At 53.9% G+C, this 20460-nt stretch overlaps 1 protein-coding gene across 5 annotated transcripts in view; it reads right to left on the bottom strand.

The window, feature by feature from the left end:
* Positions 1-20460, bottom strand: part of ABR (ABR activator of RhoGEF and GTPase) — a 232595-nt gene that overhangs the window by 108973 nt on the left and 103162 nt on the right. For all 5 annotated transcript variants that reach the window (XM_030924178.1, XM_030924177.1, XM_010373487.2 and 2 more), the window contains exon 2: positions 11337-11521. In XM_030924178.1, coding sequence (XP_030780038.1) covers positions 11337-11521 — 185 coding nt within the window. The remainder of the gene's footprint in view (positions 1-11336; positions 11522-20460) is intronic.

Here is a 20460-nt window from a genome sequence, read left to right as displayed (position 1 = left end):
CTCCCGGGTTTACGCCATTCTCCTGCCTCAGCCTCCCGAGTAACTGGGACTACAGACGCCCGCCACATCGCCCAGCTAGTGTCTTTGTATTTTTTTAGTAGAGACAGGGTTTCACCGTGTTAGCCAGGATGGTCTCGATCTCCTGACCTCGTGATCCACCCGTCTCGGCCTCCCAAAGTGCTGGGATTACAGGCTTCTGCCACCGCGCCCAGCTAGATTCGACTTTTAACGTCACCTCCTCCAGGGAGCCTCCCGTGACTCCCCCGTTGGCTGCGTCAGATGTGCCTGCTGGTGCCCTCAGACCCCACTCTACGTTCCCAATCGTGGCACTTCTTTTTTAATTTATTTATTTTCCTGTTACATCACTAACAATTCTAACTCTGTAGACACACATAATATAGAAAGAGAAAGTCTCCTCTGGTTGCCTCTGACAGAGGGAACCTCGAAGAGTTAGTTACACATTTCTGTCCACAAATAAACCATACATATAGGCTGGGTGCAGGGGCTCATGCCTGAAATCCCAACACTTTGGGAGGCCAAGGCAGGAAGATCACTCAAGCCCAGGAGTTTGAGACCAGCTGGGCAACATGGCAAGACCTCATCTCTACAAAAATTTTAAAAAGTGGTTAGCTGAGTGTGGTGGCATGGTCTTGTGGTCCCAGCTTCTTGGGAGGCTGAGGCAGGAGGATTGCTTGAGCCAGGATGTTGAGGCTGCAGTGAACTGTGTTTGTGCTACTGTGTTCCAGACTGGGCAACAGAGAAAGACCCTGTCTCAAAAAAAAAAAAAAAATTTGACCGTGCTCAGTGGCTCACACCTTTAGTCCCGCACTCTGGGAGGCCAAAGCAGGCAGATCACCTGAGGTCAGAAGTTCGTGACCAGCCTGGTCTACATGGTAAAAAACCCTGTCTCTACTAAAAATACAAAAATTAACCAGGAGTGGTGGCACAGACCGGTAATCCCAGCTACTCTGAAGGCTGAGGCACAAGAGTTACTTGAACCCAGGAGGCAGTGGTTGCAGTGAGCTGAGATCACACCACTGCACTCTAGTCTGGGCCACAGAGCAAGACTGTCTCAAAAAAGAAAAAAAAAAAAATTATGGCCGGGCGCGGTGCCTCACGCCTGTAATCCCAGGGAGGCCGAGGCAGGCAGATCACCTGAGGTCAGGAGTTCGAGACCAGCCTGGCCAACTTGATGAAACCCCGTCTCTACTAAACATACAAAAATTAGCTAGGCATGGTGGTGGGTGCCTGTAATTCCAGCTACTTGGGAGGCTGAGGCAGGAGAATGAACCCAGGAAGCGGAAGCTGCAGTGAGCCGAGATCATGTCATTGCACTCCAGCCTGGGTGACAGAGAGAGACTCTGTCTCAAAAAAAAAAAGTAAAAAAGAAAAAAAGCAGTGGTTAGAGATGCCAGTGGGGCTGGGGGACAGACAGGAGAGAGGCTGTGAGGCACAATGACATGAGTTTAGTCTGGCTGGTTCATGCATTCGTTCAGCTAATATTCACTGAGCACCCACTGTGTGCCAGGCACAGTTCTAGGCACCAGAGACCGCAATGAGCAAAAGTTTTGTTACAAAACGGACAAAATCTCTCTCTTGTGGGAGTTCACATTCTAGCAGGGAGTTGGTCCTGAGGCCACAGAGGTAGGCAGGGGGTCCAGGGGTCAGGTCAGACAAGGACTTGACAGCTATGCAAAGGGTTTGGGTTGGGCCCTATAGGCAAAGGGAAGGTGGGCCCTATGGGCAAAGGGAAGGGGGGTCCTATGGGCAAAGGGAAGGGGGGCCCTATAGGCAAAGGGAAGGTGCTGAAGGATTTCAGGCCAGGTGTGACAGGACATTTGTCCTGCATCCCTCCCGGTGACATCAGATGACTCTTTCTAAAACACTGCTCACTCTGTGCCCAGCAGGAAGCCACCAAGCCAGCCCAAACAAGGGCAGTGGGGCCCCAGCTGATGACTCACCCATCTCACTGTTGACAGTCACCTCTCAAAGGGCCTGGCACGTTCTCACTTCCAGGCCTTGAACAGCGGCAGTTCCTCGGCTTGAAGCACTTTCTCCCGCCTCTCTGCTTTTCCCTGGCTCGCCCAACTTTCCTGGCAGAAACCCAAGCCCCACCTCCAGATTGTATGAAGCTCAGTAGCTCTTCCGCCAATGGGAACCGACGCCAAAGGGCAAGTGCCAGGGCAGGTGCAGCCACTAACTACAGCCACAGATAGAACCAGATTCATCACCTTCCAGATCACCTTGCTCCTCCCTCTGCCTCCTTTTTCTCTGTTCTAGTACAAGTCACTCCAAAATCATATACAGACTTCAACTACATAAAGCTAATGTTGGCCGGGCGCAGTGGCTCACGCCTGGAATCCCAGCACTTTGGGAGGCCGAGGCGGGCAGATCACCTGAAGTAGGAGATTGAGACCAGCCTGGCCAACATAGTGAAATCTGTCTCTATTACAAATACAAAAATTAGCCGGGCATGGTGGCAGGTGCCTGTAATCCCAGCTACTCGGGAGGCTGAGGCAGGAGAATGAACCCAGGAAGCGGAGCTGCAGTGAGCTGAGATCATATCATTGCACTCCAGTCTGGGTGACAGACGGAGACTCCGTCTCAAAAAAATGAAATACATAGGCCGGGTGAGGTGGCTCACACCTGTAATCCCAGCACTTTGGGAGGCCGAGGCAGGCTGATTACCTGAGGTTGGGAGTTCAAGACCAGCCTGGCAAACTTGGTAAAAACCCCGTCTCTACTAAAAATACAAAATTAGCCAGGTGTGGTGGCAGGTGCCTGTAATCCCAGCTACTCAGGAGGCTGAGTAAGGAGAATCACTTGAACCAGGGAGGCAGAGGTTGTAGTGAGCCGAGATCACGCCATTGCACTCCAGCTGGGTAACAAAGTGAGACTCCATCTCAAACAAACAAACAAATAAAGTAAAATAAAATAAAGCTAATGTTAAGAAGCCGGTACACGACACTGTTTATACAGTGCAACAAACAAACTAAAACAGAAACGATACTTCCCTGCGCCCTGGGTCTGAGCCCCAGCTCCACCTCTTGTCAACTGTGTGACCTGGACATGTCATCTAGGCTCCCTGTGCCTCCGTTTCCTCATCTGCAGAATGGGGGTAATTATGGTACCAATGCTAGGGCTGCTAGCCCAGAGACGGAGATTTCAGACAGGGCGTGAGAGCTGTGGGATGAGCCGGGCCAGCCAGGTGTGGTTCATCAGGGAAGCGTAACAGTATGGAGAGGTGAGGAAGATCCCAGCCAGGTGTGAATGGGGGAGGGCCAGAGAGGATGGGGGAGCCAGCGATGACAGGACCCAGGGTCACAACCAAGGCACTAGTCTACCTACTTCTGATTTACCTCCTTCCCAACTGGGACAAGCCCAGGTCCCTGAGCCTCCTGTCTTCATCTCCCAAACGGGCGCAGCCCCATGGCTGGAGGACTTGGGTGGCAGGGAAGCCCCTGGACTCCTAGCACAGCACCTGGCACATGGGAAGGTTCAGCTCGTGTCCTTCTCTTTGCAGCAAGGACCCAAGATACAGGAAGGGGAGAAATGCAGGGCCCGGCTGCTGGGGGGTGGAGGTTGAAACTCCAGGAGTCCCTGACTCTGCCATGGGCGTCCCTCACCCACCTAACCCAGGTCCGGAGCAGTCAGGAGGGAGTGGAGCAGGCACCATCTCAGGAGTTCCTGGCTCCCATGCCGCCTCTTCACTCACCTACCAGCAACCTCGAATCCCAAGCCCCAAGCCTTCAGAAGAGACCAAGAAGCGAAGAGGCTGCAATTCTTCCCAGCGTTAACACTGAGCCTGAGTCCTTCCCAGTGTTATCCTTGAGCCTGAGTTCTTCCCAGAGTTATCCCTGAGCCTGAGTTCTTCCCAGCATTATTGCCTGTGTCTGAGTTCTTCCCAGCATCATCTCTGAGCCTGAGTTCTTCCTAGTGTTAACCCTGAGCCTGAGTTCTTCCCAGTGTACTGCCTGAGCCTGAGTTATTCCCAGCATTATTGCCTGAACCTGAGTTCTTCCCAGCATTATCCCTGAGCCTGAGTTCTTCCCAGCATTATTCCTGAGCCTGAGTTCTTTCCAGCGTTATCCCTGAGCCTGAGTTCTTCCCAACATTATCCCTGAGCCTGAGTTCTTCTCAGCATTATCCCTGAGACTGAGTTCTTCCCAGGATTATCCCTGAGCCTGAATTTTTCCCAGCATTATGGCCTGAGCCGAGTTCTTCCCAGTGTTATCCCTGAGCCTGAGTACTTCCCAGTATTATCCCTGAGCCTGAGTTCTTCCCAGTGTTATCCCTGAGCCTGAGTTCTTCCCATCATTAACCCTGAGCCTGAGTTCTTACCAGCGTTATCCCTGAGCCTGAGTTCTTCCCAGCATTATCCCTGAGCCTGAGTTCTTACCAGCGTTATCCCTGAGCCTGAGTTCTTACCAGCATTATCCCTGAGCCTGAGTTCTTCCAGCATTATTGCCTGAGCCTGAGTTCTTTCCAGTGTTATTGCTGAGCCTGAGTTCTTCCCAGCATCATCCCTGAGCCTGAGTTCTTCCTAGTGTTAACCCTGAGCCTGAGTTCTTCCCAGTGTTATTGCCTGAGCCTGAGTTCTTCCCAACATTATTGCCTGAGCCTGAGTTCTTCCCAGCCCTGAGCCTGAGTTATTCCAAGCATTATCCCTGAGTTCTTCCCAGTATTATTCCTGAGCCTGAGTTCTTCCCAGCATTAACCCTGAGCCTGAGTTCTTTCCAGCGTTATGGCCTGAGCCTGAGTACTTCCCAGCATTAACCCTGAGCCTGAGTTCTTCTCAGCCCTGAACCTGGGTTCTTTCCAGCACTATCCCTGAGCCTGAGTTCTTCCCAGCATTAACCCTGAGCCTGAGTTCTTACCAGGATTATTGCCTGAGCCTGAGTTCTTCCCAGCATTATCCCTGAGCCTGAGTTCTTCCCAGCATTAACCCTGAGCCTGAGTTCTTCCCAGGATTATTGCCTGAGCCTGAGTTCTTCCCAGCATTATCCCTGAGCCTGAGTTCTTCCCAGCATTAACCCTGAGCCTGAGTTCTTCCCAGCATTATCCCTGAGCCTGAGTTCTTCCCAGCATTAACCCTGAGCCTGAGTTCTTCCCAGGATTATTGCCTGAGCCTGAGTTCTTCCCAGCATTATCCCTGAGCCTGAGTTCTTCCCAGCATTAACCCTGAGCCTGAGTTCTTCCCAGCATTATCCCTGAGCCTGAGTTCTTCCCAGCATTAACCCTGAGCCTGAGTTCTTACCAGCATTATTCCTGAGCCTGAGTTCTTCCCAGCATTAACCCTGAGCCTGAGTTCTTCCCAGGATTATGGCCTGAGCCTGAGTTCTTCCCAGCATTATCCCTGAGCCTGAGTTCTTCCCAGCATTATTCCTGAGCCTGAGTTCTTCCCAGCATTATCCCTGAGCCTGAGTTCTTCCCAGCATTATCCCTGAGCCTGAGTTCTTCCCAGCATTATCCCTGAGCCTGAGTTCTTCCCAGCATTAACCCTGAGCCTGAGTTCTTCTCAGCATTATTGCCTGAGCCTTCCTTTGCTCCTCCCCTCCTCCTGACTGAACATCCCAGAACTACTTGGTTCCATTCCACAAATACCCGTTAGAACCCCTAGATGCCAAGAAGCTTCCATTGGGGGCCACAGAGATGATCAGGGATTAAGGTCCTGATCTCACAGGGCAGATGCACCCCACAAGTGACCGCGCACATCTCCCATACTGCAATGGGGTCAGTGGTGGGGTGGGTGTGAAAGCTTCACAAGGGAGGGCGTGTGAGCGGCACCTGGCAGCGCTGTGCAGACTCCAGCATCACAGAAACCCAAGTCTCAATAATGCTCTGGCCCCGCTGGCTGCGTGGTCTTGGACAAACAATAATAATATTAGTAGTTATTATTAAGAGATGGGGTCTAGGCTGGGCGCGGTGGCTCAAGCCTGTAATCCCAGCACTTTGGGAGGCCGAGACGGGCAGATCATGAGGTCAGGAGATCGAGACCATCCCGGCTAACACGGTGAAACCCCGTCTCTACTAAAAATACAAAAACTAGCCAGGCGAGGTGGCGGGCGCCTGTAGTCCCAGCTACTAGGGAGGCTGAGGCAGGAGAATGGCGTAAACCCAGGAGGCGGAGCTTGCAGTGAGCTGAGATCTGGCCACTGCACTCCAGTCCGGGCGACAGAGCGAGACTCCGCCTCAAAAAAAAAAAAAAAAAAAGAGATGGGGTCTTGCTCTGTCACCCAGGTGGGGGTACAATGGCTATTCACAGGTGTGATCCTAGCACCTTTCAGCCTCCAACTCATGGGCTCAAGCGATCCTCCTGCCTCAGTTTCCCACGTCGATGGGAATATGGGAGTGAACCACCATGCCCAGCTAATCTTAGCCTCTCTGAGCCTCAGTTTTCGCACCTGTAATGTGGAGATGGTTACAGCACCTACTTCAATGAGTTTTTGAGGGTCTTCAATGAAACTACGCACATAAATGGTTCCGGACAAGCCTCTAAGCAGCTGTGATGAGGAGGAGGAGGAAGAGGATGATAGGGACAATTATGATGATTGTTTCCTTTTTTTTTCTTTTTCTTTTGAGATGGCATCTCACTCTGTTTCCCAGGGCAATGGCATGATCTCAGCTCACTGCAACCTCCACCCCTATTGGGTTCCAGCAATTCTCCTGCCTCAGTCTCCCAAGTAGCTGGGATTACTAGTGGATGGCACCTGCCACCACACCCAGCTAATTTTGCGTGTATGATTTTTAGTAGAGACGGGGTTTGACCATGTTGGCCAGGATGGTCTTGAACTCCTGACCTCAGGTGATCCACCCACCTCGGCCTCCCAAAGTGCTGGGATGACAGGTGTGAGCCACCACGCCTGGCTAATGGTGAGGATTTCAATTCACCTCCACCCTTATCTTTGGGTTCTCCTGCAGGCTGGAGTCTAAACCCGTTTCAATTTCACATTGACAAAGCATTCTACCAAACACCATCTCACAGAAACCTCACAACAGCTGTGAGGTTTGAGCTGTGTGAGGTCAGGAGGGAGGAAATTCTCAGTGTCTTCGCTCTACAGATGAGCAAACTGCAGCTCCGGGGAGGGACTGGTGAGTGACACTCCTCAGGCCGCACAGCAAGACAGCAGTAGAGCAGGGACAAAACCCAGTTCTTCTGTCTGCCTTGCGGCCCCTTTTTACTGAGCTTCCCAGGAGACAGAGGAGTCTGTGGCCTGTGGGGAGTCGGATTTTCTGGAACACCATGGTCCTGGCTTAGGAATCTACATCTCCACTTGTCAGCTGAGATGAGTCCTGGCCCTTCCTTCTCAGAGTGAATGGAGCCACCAGTGGTCTGTGGGCCTGGCCCTGCCGTGCTGCCCTGCTCAGCCTGGACCTGGGCAGGGTTTGTGGGACACAGCTTTAGGTGTCACCCTAATACCTCTGTGGGGTGCATGTCTTGGGGACACAAATGAAGACAAAGGCAGAGAGCAAGGCTGTGGGAGGGCATGCTGAGGAGAGAGGAGCATATGCCCTGTCAACACCGCAGAGACCCGGCCTCACCCGGGGCCACCCCACGCGGCAGAAAGGAGGTTGACTGCAAAAGCAGGTTCGGTCGTTGTGCAGCCGATATTGATCAGACTCAGTCTTTGCAATGCTCTTGGTCCCCCAGCCCTCTAAACCCGGTGAGAAAAGTCTCGAGGGCCCTGGTGGCCAAGGGCTGTGCACTTCGGTGAGCCAGGCCTGACGCTGCAGGCCTCCCCGATGCTGAGATTCCGCAGCACCTTCCTGCAGCTGCTCACACTGGGGTGGGAGCTGAGTCCTCCAGGCAGGGCTCTGAGCCCTGCTGTGGTCTGAGAGCTGCCCACAGTGGGGCCTCCTCCCCACTACCTTTCAGGGGAGTTAGAGCTATTTAGAGATAAGGAAACTGAGGCTCAGCGGTGTGAGGACACTTGCCCAGTGTCTCACGGCTAAAGAGTAGTAGATTTCCTTTCTCTTCTCTTCTATTTTCTTTTCTTTTGAGATGGAGTCTCGTTTTGTCACCCAGGCTGGAATGCAGTGGCAAGATCTTGGCTTGCTGCAACCCGCCTCCCAGGTTCAAGCGATTCTCCCCACCTCAGCCTCCTGAGTTGCTGGGATTACAGGCGCCTGCCACCACACCTGGCTAATTTTTGTGATGCGGTTTCACCATGTTGGCCAGGCTGGTCTCGAACTCCTGACCTCAGGTAATCTGGCCACCTCAGTCTCCCAGAGTGCTGGGATTCCAGGCGTGAGCCACTGCACCCGGCCTGAGAGCAGTAGATTTTCATCTGTGCAAAGCTTAACTGCTTTCCATCCTGGGCAGCTGAGAGAGTAACAGTGTGACACTTCATTTTCTAGGTCAACTTGACTAGGCCACGAGGTGCCCAGATATTTGTCCACACATTAATCCGGACATATTTGTGAGGCATTTGGGATGAGGTTGATATTTGTATTGAGTAAAACAGAGTCCTCCCCAGTGTAGTTGGGCCTCATCCAATCCACTGAACACCCAAATCAACAAAATGGCAGAATAAGATGAAGCTCCTCTTGCCTGACTCCTTGGGTGTGAGCTGGGATGCTGGCCTCCTCCAGCCTCTGGGCTCGGACTGAAACACTGGCCCTTCTTGAGCCTCGAGTCCACTGGCTTTGGAGCTGGAATTTACATCGCTGGTTCTCCTAGCTCTCAGGTCTTTGGACTTGGACTGGAACTAATATTGGCTGTCCTGGGTCTCCAGCAATTGACTGCAGGGATTAGAACCTCTAAGCCTCCATCATCACCTGAATCAATTCCTTCTAATACATTTCTTCGTATATAGATATAGATACAAACACACACACCCTATTGGTTTTGTTTCTCTAGAGAACACTGACCAACACAAAGACTCAACCCTGGGCTTCCCGTTGGCTGCGTATTTGGGCGTGGAAGGCTCAGCGACGAGGCCGTGCCAGAAGCTGGATATCTGAATATCTAGAACAATTGTCTGATTTGGTCCAGAAGTCCTCCCTGTTCCCAAGGCCCCAGCAGGAAGCCTGGTAGGGGAGGGGACCTGTTTGGCCAAATAAGCACAGCCAAGTCGCAGAAACCTCGGTCTTTTATTAGTAGTGTTTTAAACCAAAACATCCCCAACCAAGCACTCAGGAAGCGGCGTCAGTGGCCTCCAGGCACCCCGCGTAAGCAGCAATACTTGCAGAGTCCACTAGGTGGGGCCAGTGACCCAGCGGAAAGCGCAGAAACGCTCCCCCGGGGGGAAGGCAGGTGCGCCGGACAGGACCTTTGTGGGAATCATCCCCAGGCTGGACGCGTGCTCCCCACCACTGCCTTGCGTGGCTTCTAGCTGACAGTGTAAACATCAAACCTGAGAACCACAAGCACTTTAGGGGGCGGTCACTCTAGCATCTCTGGATATCAGGGTCCTCAAGCCAAGTGGGTCCCTCGTGAGCCACCAAGCAAGATGCACAGCCACTAAGTCAAGTTCTGCCCCGAAGCCGCAGAGCGCCAGGCGGGGGCATCTGTGCGTGACGCCCGTGATCTGTCTCCCGAGAGAAGGCATCTGCCGGCACCAAGGAATCGGAAGATCGACAGACACAGATGCCAGCCGTGGTGGTCACGTGATGAGGACATGGCACGGGGACAGGGAGCAAAGAGGGAGGTGGCGCCAGGACAGGCAGCAGCAAAGACCCTAGCCCCACACCGGGATCCCACAGCATCTTCCTGCAGCTTCTCACCGTGGGGTGGGAGCCGAGTCCCCGGGGCGGGGCTCTGAGCCCTGCTGTGGTCTGAGAGCTGCTCACTGTGGGGTGGGAGCCGAGTCCCCAGGGCAGGGTTCTGAGTCCTGCTGTGGTCTGAGAGCTGAAGGCAGAGATGGGAGCAAGTATTCTTCTTGCTCTCCCCTGGTTGGCCCCCGTTCAGGTCCCTAAACACCTGCTCTGCCTCCTTGGGTTACTATTTGTACCCTGAGCCCAATGCCTCCAAAGGACCAGGGCAAAAAACCTGCCCCTGCAGGTCCGAGATGCTCATCTCTAACCTGCTCCCCGTCTTAGGGCAGGGCAACAACACCCCAGAATGTCGGCTGTGGGGGGCCCAACACCGACCAACCCCCTCACAGGCCCATCTGCCTCCCACCTGCCTGCCCCCGGCCAGCCCTTCCCAAACCTGCACGGCTGGGCTGCCGCTAAACTCTGCCTCGGCCTCTGTTGCCACGGCAACAATGTGGCTTCCCCCAAGTGGGAAGCCCGTTGCCAAGGCCCTTGTTGCCAAAGGCTATAACAGCCACCCCGGTGTGTGAAGAGGGGGTGAGAGCTCCGTGGGGGGTGGAGGGTGGCCAGGGAGGCTGGCGAGGGAAGAAGTAGGGGGGTTCTCAAGAATGGGAGCGTTCCGGCGGCCTCAGCTGGAGTGGGGGGCACTAGCCCCTGGAGGAGGAAGAGGCAGCCCGTGGCGTCTCAGCGATTGCTCCTCTGGGGACATCAGAAGGCAGAACGGAGACCCCCCCCCACAAAACATGCCCGGAGAAGCCCTGACCAAGCAAGGATGGGGCACTCCCACCGCCCCCTGCAACACACACCCCTGACCAGAGGACCAGCTTGGATTCTCCCCAGCTTCAGGCAAACAACCCCCCAGAATCTGTTTTGCTCGTTCATGTGTCTCTGATGCGCACACACAAGCTGCACCCAGAAAGCGTCAGTCCCTGTCGCCAGGAACACGTTAATGACAAGGACTGCAAACCCTCCACAGTTTCTATCCCTGGCCTGTCTCAGAGTACATACTTAATATTCCTTCTACAAGGCTTCTCTCCGGAGCAGAGCTCTCGTCTCTGTCAACAAGGAGAGGTGGATGCCATCAGAGTTGATTCCCTTCCAAAGTGAACAGAGGAGGGCTGGAGGGGCAGCTCATTGCACCCACAGGGAGTGCCAGGCCCAGGCTGGCTTTGCAGGGGCAGCATCCGAGTACCTGGAGCCCACGGGCCACGCATGTAGCCACTGCCCGGCCTGGGTGCAGAGGGGAGGAGAGCCTGGTTCTCTCTTGGGTCCTCTTGAGGAAAGAGGCTAACGGGGGAAAGCTGAAAGAGGCAGGGAGGGGTCTGGGAGGCCCAGGGAGCAGATGGCTAGTAGGGGGGGAAGAGACAGGGGTGGCAGCATTGGCAAAGCAGATGGGGAGGGGAGCCTGAGCCTGAGAGGGGCCCAGGGCCAGGACGAGATGACAACGCACCAAGAACGGACAGGTCCAAATGTCTCCAGTCCCAATCTCTCAAGACCAACCCAAGCAGGGCCTGGCCTGCGACGCCCAGGCCTTCCCGTCACCCCTCCCCAAACCCAGAAGGAAAAGCCAGTGTACCTACCCCAGGAGCCAGCCCCTCAGGTGGAGTCGGGGAGACGCCATCCCCCCCGCCCTGGCTGCGGGCGCTGAGCTGCGGGGACATGGTGGGCGACTCGTCGATGTACGGCATGGTCTCTGAGCCCTCCGGGGGCCCCTTCTGCTCCTCATTCCCCTCTCCGTCGTACTCGTCCGTCCCGTAGCTGAAGTCTGAGACAAGGAACAAGAAAGGCCACTGAGAATCCTCCACCAGAGCTGCCAGGGACTGGTAGCGCAGTGGGCGCCGGCGGCGGCCCCCGGCTGCCATGGCCCCGGCCGCACCATCCACGCCTGGCCCAGACGGGGGCTGTGCGGGGGCCTGGGCCTGGTGAGGGGCCGGGGAGAGCCGGCAGGCACTGGGTTCTGCACGCTCCTGGGCTGCTGGGAGGCGGGGAGGAGCGGCTCTGCTGTTGCTACCCGTTGAAGAGCATGTCAGCCGCGTATTTCAAGCTGCTGTTTTCTTTGCCTTCTGCCTAATTCCAAGTGTAAAAATTAACAGTGGGAGCAGGAGGCAGGACGCTTCCAACTCTCCTCTCTGAGTCACCATTTTGCTTTTTATAGGGAATAAGGAGGTGGGGGGGGGGCCGGGCGATGTCACTTCCTGTGGCCCTCCCTTGGGTACCATTTGTACTGAGCCCACTCCCTCCAGGGGGCCAGGGCAGGTTCTGGGGTGTGGGAGGGGAGCCCTCAGTCCTCAGAACAAGGCCCTGCATGGAGGACGGAGTCCAAGGCAACAGGGCGTGGGTGAGGAAGCTGTGCCCAGGCCTGGCAGGGACAGGGGTTCACAGCAGACTCCTCGGAGCCGGCACTTATTTCTATCACCCCAACACGGGCTTCCTTCAAAGGAGGAGGGACAGAAAGGCGACTGGGAAGTTCAGCCCACTTAACCCCCCAGGGCTGCCAGCACCACACGGGCTCCAGAGTCCAGGCACGGAGCCCACCCACCCTGGGACGGGAGGCTGAGCCCGTGCAGCGAGGGGGGTATGCAGGGCAGCAGCTCAGGGCTTCACACTTTCCGAAAGGGTTACGAGGGTGGCCTCGGAAAGGGCCCTGCGTCCAGCCCCACCAGCAAGGCTGCAGGAGGGACCCTCCCACAAACCGGCCCCTGCCCGTTGGCTTGTTTGCTTCCCCAGCCCTGACCCGCCACGACCAGGAATGGAGAACATGACAGTGTTGCTTCCAGGGGCCGTGGTGGACTTCCTTGGGCTGGGGCCGCCAGCGGGGGGATGGACACCCCTGTCACACTCGGACAGGGGTAAGACTTGGCACTCGTGCAGGCCAGCGGGAACTGGCACCACAGTGTGTCCTGGAGACACAAACATCACTGTGCCGGCAGCCTTGGGGCCAGCAGGAGCTTCCTACACACTGGACTGCCCAGTGGCGGCATCCGCTTGCTAAACACTCCCCGGGTATCTTCCAGGCGGGACTCCCTGGCCAGGCATCTTCGAATCTTGTGCAGTGTGATTGGGGAGGTTGGCTGAGCCTGCCCTGCCATCTGCCCAGACATCCTTTCCTCCAGGTCGCCCTATGGCACCTGGCCCCCTAGCACCTTAGTGAATCCTGCCCCTTTGTCCCTGAGCCCCTGGGGTAGGAGGTGGGCGTCTCAGTCATCACTGTGCGCCAGCATCCATGACCCCACCTGTGGCAGGCTTTCAGGAAAGTGTGTGGAGTGAATGAATGAGCAGAGGATCGCACCGTCTGTCTCAGGTCCGAGGCTTCAGCCAAGTCCCAGCCAGCCAAGTTCTCCACGGGGGCCCCAGCGCCTCCCTCTGCTGTCACAACACCCCAGCCCACAGGCAACCAGCAGCCAGAGAATGGTGTCAACAGGTCACCGGGAAGCCTGGCCACAGCCATGCTCTGCCCAATCTGGCCTTTTGGCAGCCGAACGCTTCCCCCAGGCTCGCTGCACCTGCTTCTGTCGGCTGCCTCTCCTCATCCCTGAGCCAATGCCCCATTCAGCTGCCAGAGGACATGGACTAGTTTTTTCCCTACACAGGCTTGTGTATGAAGAACCACAGGACCCAGAGATGCCTACCAGTGAGATGTGTGTACGCCACACACCCGGGCAGGACCCAGGACGCCCTCCCACTGAGATGCGTGTACGCCACACACCTGGGCAGGACCCAGGACGCCCTCCCACTGAGATGCGTGTACGCCACACACCTGGGCAGGACCCAGGACGCCCTCCCACTGAGATGCGTGTACGTCACACACCTGGGCAGGACCCAGGACGCCCTCCCACTGAGATGCGTGTACGCCACACACCTGGGCAGGACCCAGGACGCCCTCCCACTGAGATGCGTGTACGTCACACACCTGGGCAGGACCCAGGACGCCCTCCCACTGAGATGCGTGTACGTCACACACCTGGGCAGGACCCAGGACGCCCTCCCACTGAGATGCGTGTACGCCACACACCTGGGCAGGACCCAGGACGCCCTCCCACTGAGATGCGTGTACGTCACACACCTGGGCAGGACCCAGGACGCCCTCCCACTGAGATGCGTGTACGCCACACACCTGGGCAGGACCCAGGACGCCCTCCCACTGAGATGCGTGTATGTCACACACCTAGGACATAAGGCCCAGTGCCCTGGAGGCCATGACACCTGTGTCTGTGGCTGGCAGGATGTGAACTGACTCTGGTCCTTCCAGGGGGAGGAGGAAGAGGCACAGCAGCACCCAGCTGGCCTGAGTCTGGCTCCGAGAGGGGTCTGGCCATTTGGTGAGACCCCCTCACTCTGAAGAAGCACAGGAGGGGATGGAGGGCAGCCTCCCACCGGCCCCTCCCTCCTGCCTCCTCCTCTCCAGGAGGCTGCAGGCTGCCCTGTTGGTGCCTGGAGTTAAGGACAGGGAAAATAAGCAATAGTAGACCCCGGCCTTGCCCACAGTTTAGATTCCAGCCGACCAAGCAGACTCCTCTACGCTGACCAGTTCCCAGGGGTCGCAGGAATGGAACCCACACACTTGGGAGATCGTCCGACAGCACGGGGGGAAGGGACGGCAGGGAAGGCGGCTGAAGGTCTCTCTGCCAGTCTCCCCATGTGCACGGTTCATCCTGCTCAGGGCAGAGGACCACGGGCCCTGCGATCTCCTGCTCCTTCCAGCCTGGAGGATTCGGGAGGAGGCACTTCTTTCTTTCCCCAATTTACATACAATTGCTGAAGGTCACAGGATCTGAATGCAGGTCTCAAATGCCCTCTCTTTCCCTCTGAATCTCACTCCAGAGAAGTCCCCTTCCATATCCCTCCTCGTTAAGGGGGGCTGACCATGGAGGTGAACATGGGGGCCCTGAGGACGGGGTCTGGTCGGGGGGAGGCCCAGGCGCAGCAAAAGTGCTTGGTCTGCGAACATTTCCAGGGCCTTTCATTTCTGCCCCCACAAAACCGTGAGAGCCCAGGAGACTCCAGCCAGGAAAAGGGGTACAGAAAAGATGGGGAAACCAATCCTCAGAGAAGGCAGGAGCCCTGGGGGAGGAAGACGGGGACCTAACTGAGCACAGGCTTCAGTCTCCAACGGCCACAGGTGGGTATGCTGAGCAGACAGTGGCTTGCATACCAGATCTCAAAAAAGAAGAAAAGGCAGACAAGGCTGCTGGCAGCCACTATCCATTTCCCCGCCAACTAACAGAAATCCTACTGTATTCAGAGGGGCAGTGCACCCAGCGGCTAGTTCAAAGACACTTTTCCTGATGGTGTGAGCCATATGATGACGTTCTGGCCCAGGAGAGGTTACATGGATACGTGTGGAACTTGGAGGAAGCTGCTGAAAGAGACTGATTTAGCCAAAAGGTACACTACCCACACTGCCCTTGTTCCTCCTTCTGTTGCTGGTTTGGAGAGTTGATGGAATGGCTGGAGCCCCAGCAGCCATCCCAAACCATGAGGTGAGCCGAGGATAGAAGCCAGCACTGAAGATGGCTGAGCAGAAAGCTGGGAGTCCAGGTCACTGATGGCACAGTGGAGCCCACCCCAGGATGGAGTACCTCTGAATGTTTTTACATAAAAGAAAGAAAAAATGCCAATGCTATTTAAGCCTCTGTTACTTGGTTTTTCTATTATCCGCAGTCAAACCTAAGGTGATTTTTCCCTGACGACCCCACTTTGGTGCTTTTCCTGTGACTGTCACTGTTCCTTCTCAGGCTCCTTGGCAAAATCTTCTTTCTCTACCTATCCCTTAAAAATTGCTGTTCCCATGGAGGGGAACATCACACACTGGGGCCTGTTGGAGGGTGGGGGGGCAAGGGGAGGGAGAGCATTAGGACAAATACCTAATGCATGCAGGGCTTAAAACCTAGACGATGGGGCCAGGAGCAATGGCTCATGCCTATAATCCCAGCACTTTGGGAGGCTGAGGCAGGAGGATCATCTGAGGTCAGGAGTTCAAGACCATCCTGGCCAATATGGTGAAACCCCGTCTCTACTAAAAATACAAAAAAATTAGCCAGGCGTGGTGGTGGGAGCCTATAATCCCAGCTACTCGGGAGGCTGAGGCAGGAAAATCACTTGAACCCAGAAGGCGGAGGCTGCAGTGGGCTGAGATTTCACCATTGCACTCCAGCCTGGGCAACAAGAGTAAAATGCCATCTCAAAAAAAACAAACAAACCTAGATGACAGGTTGATAGGTGCAGCAAAACACCATGGCACATGTATCCCAGAACTTAAAAGTAAAAAAAGCACCTTATAGATGCTTGTAACAGAATACCATCCAGCAATGAAAAGGCACAATAACATAAGTGACCCTCTCAGACATTATGCTAAATGGAAGAAGCAGCATGAAAGAGCACATCCTACATGCTTCCATATGCATGAGGTTCTGGAACCCACACGCTTCCACATGTATGAGGTTCTGGAACCCACACGCTTCCACATGTATGAGGTTCCGGAACCCACACGCTTCCACATGTATGAGGTTCCAGAACCCACACGCTTCCACACGAATGAGGTTCTGAACAGACACAATTAATCCATGGCTGAAAAAAATTTTTAAAAATGGTTCTCTCTGGAGGGTGCAGTGGGGACAGGAGTTCATTATAATGAGCACAGGGGAACCACTGGGCTAAGATAACAAAAGTTCTCCATATCTGGACGGGGCTTGAGGCACACAGGCGAATGCATTCATCAAGATTTATCAGGCAGTGCTTAAGACTCATTCACTTCAGTAAATGTTGAGCTCCAGTGAGTGACATGCTGGAGTGACGTGTACGACGACTCTCTGCAACTTACTGTGAAATACATAAAAAATAAGATGGGCCGAATGCGGTGGCTCACACCTGTCATCCCAGCACTTTGAGAGGCCGAGGCGGGCGGATCACGAGGTCAGGAGTTCAAGAACAGTCTGGCTAACATGGTGAAACCCCGTCTCTACTAAAAACACAAAAATTAGCTGGGTGTGGTGGCGGGCGCCTTGTAGTCTTAGCAACTTGGGAGGCTGAGGCAGGAGAATCGATTGAATCTGGGAGGTGGAGGTTGTGGTGAGCCGAGATTGTGCCAGTGCACTCCAGCCTGGGCAACAGAGTGAGACTCTGTCTCAAAACGAACAAACAACAACAAAAAAACAAGATGGAACGATGATGTTCAGAGGGATGGACAAATGGACAGGTGTGTGATAAAGCAAGTGTAGAAAAATAACCATTGGGAACTCTAGACAGCAGGTGACTGGGTGTTCACTAATGAATTCTTTCAACTGTTCTGTGTGCTTAAAATTGTTCATGATAAAATGGGGGTGGTGGCAGGGACTGGTACTTGCCAGCTTCCGTCAACCCCGCTTCACCTTCCTCTCCCGGGAGAAGTCTGGGCTGCAGACTCCTGGGCATCTCCACCTTTGAGAGCCTCAAACTCAGCCTTTTCCCGAAGTTAATACACCAGACCACACACATAGGTTTGAAACCTGGGAGCCATTCCAGATGCCGCCCCATTCCTGCCCCTCATCTCCTGTCCTGTGAGGCATCCCCGCTCCTCCCCACCCTCACCAACTCTTACAAGGACAATTCCAGCACCCTCCCCACAGCAGCCAGGTCACAAATCGGACCGTGTTGCTCCCCAATCACTTAGGGGCACAGCCCCGCTCCTCAGCTCAAGGCCCTATGTGGTCAGCACCTGCTCCACCTTTCCAGGGTCCTATTCTCCTGCCCTGTGACGTCAGACTCCTTCTAGCTCCCTGCAGTGGGTTCAGTAGTGCCTCTCCCCGCCCCCAAAAGGTATGTCCAGACTCTAATTCCCGGGACCTGGGAACATGACCTTATTTGGAAAACAATTATTTGTAGATGTGATTAAGGATCTCAAGATAAGATCGATCATCATCGATTAACCAGTGGGTCCTAAATCCAATGCTGTGTCCCTATGGAAAAAGAAAGGGGCAGACACAGACAGAGGAGAAGACAGAGACAGGGTTTGGAGTGGGGCTGCCACCAAACAAGGAATGCCTGGAGCCACCGGACACTGGGAGAGGGGAGTAAGTGAGAACTCTGCCCCGGCAGCCTGGGGAGGGGCCGCCGCCTGCCTGGCTGGGACTTTGATTTCAGATTTCTGGTCTTCAGACTGCGAGAACATCAATTTCTGTTGTTTTAAGTCATTAAGTTCATGGCAATCTCTAATCGCAGCACTAAGACACAAATGCAGTACCTGACACGCACACAGCTCCCCCCTCTTTGCACATGCTGCTCCTGTGCCTAGAAAACCCTCCTTGCTGGGCACGGTGGCTCATGCCTGTCATCCCAGCACTATGATGTGGGGTATCCTCCGAGGCAGGAGGATCACGTGAGGCCAGGAGTTTGAAACCAGCCTGGCCAACACAGGGAGACCCTGTCTCTATGCACACACACACGCACACACACACACACACACACACTCACTCTCTCTCTCTCTCACATATATCCCTCCTTACCCATTGTCCACCTGATGAAATCCTGTTTTGCCCTCAAATCTGCCTCCTCTGTGCCCTCTCTTAGGAACTTTCCTGTGTACCGCATATTATGATAATACTTGAATACTGAAAGCACTTTTTTTTTTTGAGATAGAGTCTCGCTGTCACCCAGGCTGGAGTGCAGTGGCGCAATCTCAGCTCACGGCAACCTCCGCCTGCCAGGTTCAAGCGATTTTCCCGTCTCAGCCTCCCGAATAGCTGGGATTACAGGCATGCACCACCACGCCCGGCTAATTTTTGTATTTTTAGTAGAGATAGGGTTTCTCCACGTTGGTCAGGCTGGTCTCCAACTCCTGACCTCGTGATCCACCCATCTTGGCCTCCCAAAGTGCTGGGATTACAGGCCTGAGCCACCGCACCTGGCCAATAATGCACTTTTACAAGCCAATGAGAAAAGATGAAAACCTCAACTTTCTAAATGTGTAAGAGAAATGAACAGAAAACTAAAAAGAGAACTACAGATATTCAGAGTGCATTAAAAAGAACGTTAACCTCATTTGTAATCAAAGAAAAGGTAAAGTTCTATATAGTTTTCACTGTTCGTATCAAATTGGCAAGGATTTTAAGATAATAATGACAATATCCATAGTTGTCAGGGCACAGGTACTCGCAGAAACTCTTGGACACTGCCTATAACTGGCACAACTTTTCTAGAGTCAAGCTGGTAACTGGTATCAAGAGGTTTAGTGGTTGGTACAAGCTTTACACCCAGCGTAATAAGATTATGATCTACGATACTAATTATAAATGAACATAAAAATAAAGTTATAAGTCACAGGGCTGTTTGTAAGTGTGAAATATTAAAAACAACCTGAATTATGGGATTGGTTGAGTCAATTATGGTTTTTCTACAAGATGGGCTGCCATATAGCATTAAAAACTATATGGATGATGAATAGTATCTTATCAAGTACAAAAAGATTAATAACGGTAATGTACAGTATGTTACAATGTCTGAAAAAAGTAAAAACGTATGTGCATAGGAAAAAGGCTGGAAGGCTACCACACGAAATCATTAGAGCATTCTGATTCCGGAAATTCGTCAAAAATGAATATACGGTCTCCGCTCTCTACGGCATGGCAGACACCCAACACCCACCTTCCCTTCATCCTTGCTTACTCTACACTCATGTTCTAGGAAGTGGCAACAGCCCAGGCCCAGGCAAGATACCCCCTTTCTCTGCCTCTCTTATAACCAGGAATGGCCGCCCTACACCATTCTGGCCAGTGAGACCCAAGTGAAGCATTCTGGGGCCTCTGGCAAGGCCCTGACTTTGATGATTATAAAGGGACTTTTTGCCTTGAACTCATAGGTGATGACTGGAGTTACAGCGGCTTTACCGCTGCCCCAGGAAGAGGTCAAGAAAGAACAGAGGCCGGGCACGTGGCTCATGCTTGTCATCCCAGCAATTCGGGAGGCCGAGGCAGGCAGATCGCCTGAGGTCAGGAGTTCAAGACCAGCCTGGGCAAGATGGTAAAACCCCATCTCTACAAAAACTACAAAAATTAGCGGTGCGGTAGCTCACACCTGTAATCTCAGCACTTTGGGAGGCCAAGGCGGGTGGATCACCTGAGATCAGAAGTTTGAGACCAGCCTGGTCAACATGGTGAAACCCCGTCTCTACTAAAAATACAAAAATTAGCCAGGTATGGTGGCGGGCACCTGTAATCCCAGCTACTCAGGAGACTGAGGTAGGAGAATCGCTTGAACCCAGGAAGCGGAGGTTGCAGTGAGCTGAGATCGTGGCACCACACTCCAGCCTGGGCGACAGAATGAGTCTCAAAAAATAAAAATAAATTAATTAATTAAATGAAATTAAATAAATACATAAAAGAAAGAACAGAGCCATTTCCCTCATATTGTTCAGCTACTAAGCCGCACTAGGAAGAGCTTGTCTCATTTCTTGCTAATGGGAAATGGAAGTCCCTAGACATTGTGCTTTCTGCTGCTTGAAATGAACACGTTTCCAAATAATATCCTTACAGCCCAGAGAGAAAGGTAGTCCAATCAGCAATCAAATCTCCGAGATACTACGACAGAGGCCTCAAAGGCCCGGCGAGGCAGAGGGGAGGCAGTGGGCGACCCTCGGGACGAGGAGGTAGGTGGCTGGGGAGGCTTCGGTGCCACGCTAAGGAAGACAGTTCATTGCTATGGCTGAGGGCAGGGACCCTGCGGTCCAGCAGC

The sequence above is a fragment of the Rhinopithecus roxellana genome, chromosome 19 (assembly GCF_007565055.1).
Source record: "Rhinopithecus roxellana isolate Shanxi Qingling chromosome 19, ASM756505v1, whole genome shotgun sequence".
NCBI classification, from domain to species: Eukaryota; Metazoa; Chordata; class Mammalia; order Primates; family Cercopithecidae; genus Rhinopithecus; species Rhinopithecus roxellana.
This window is presented reverse-complemented; position numbering and strand designations above follow the sequence as displayed.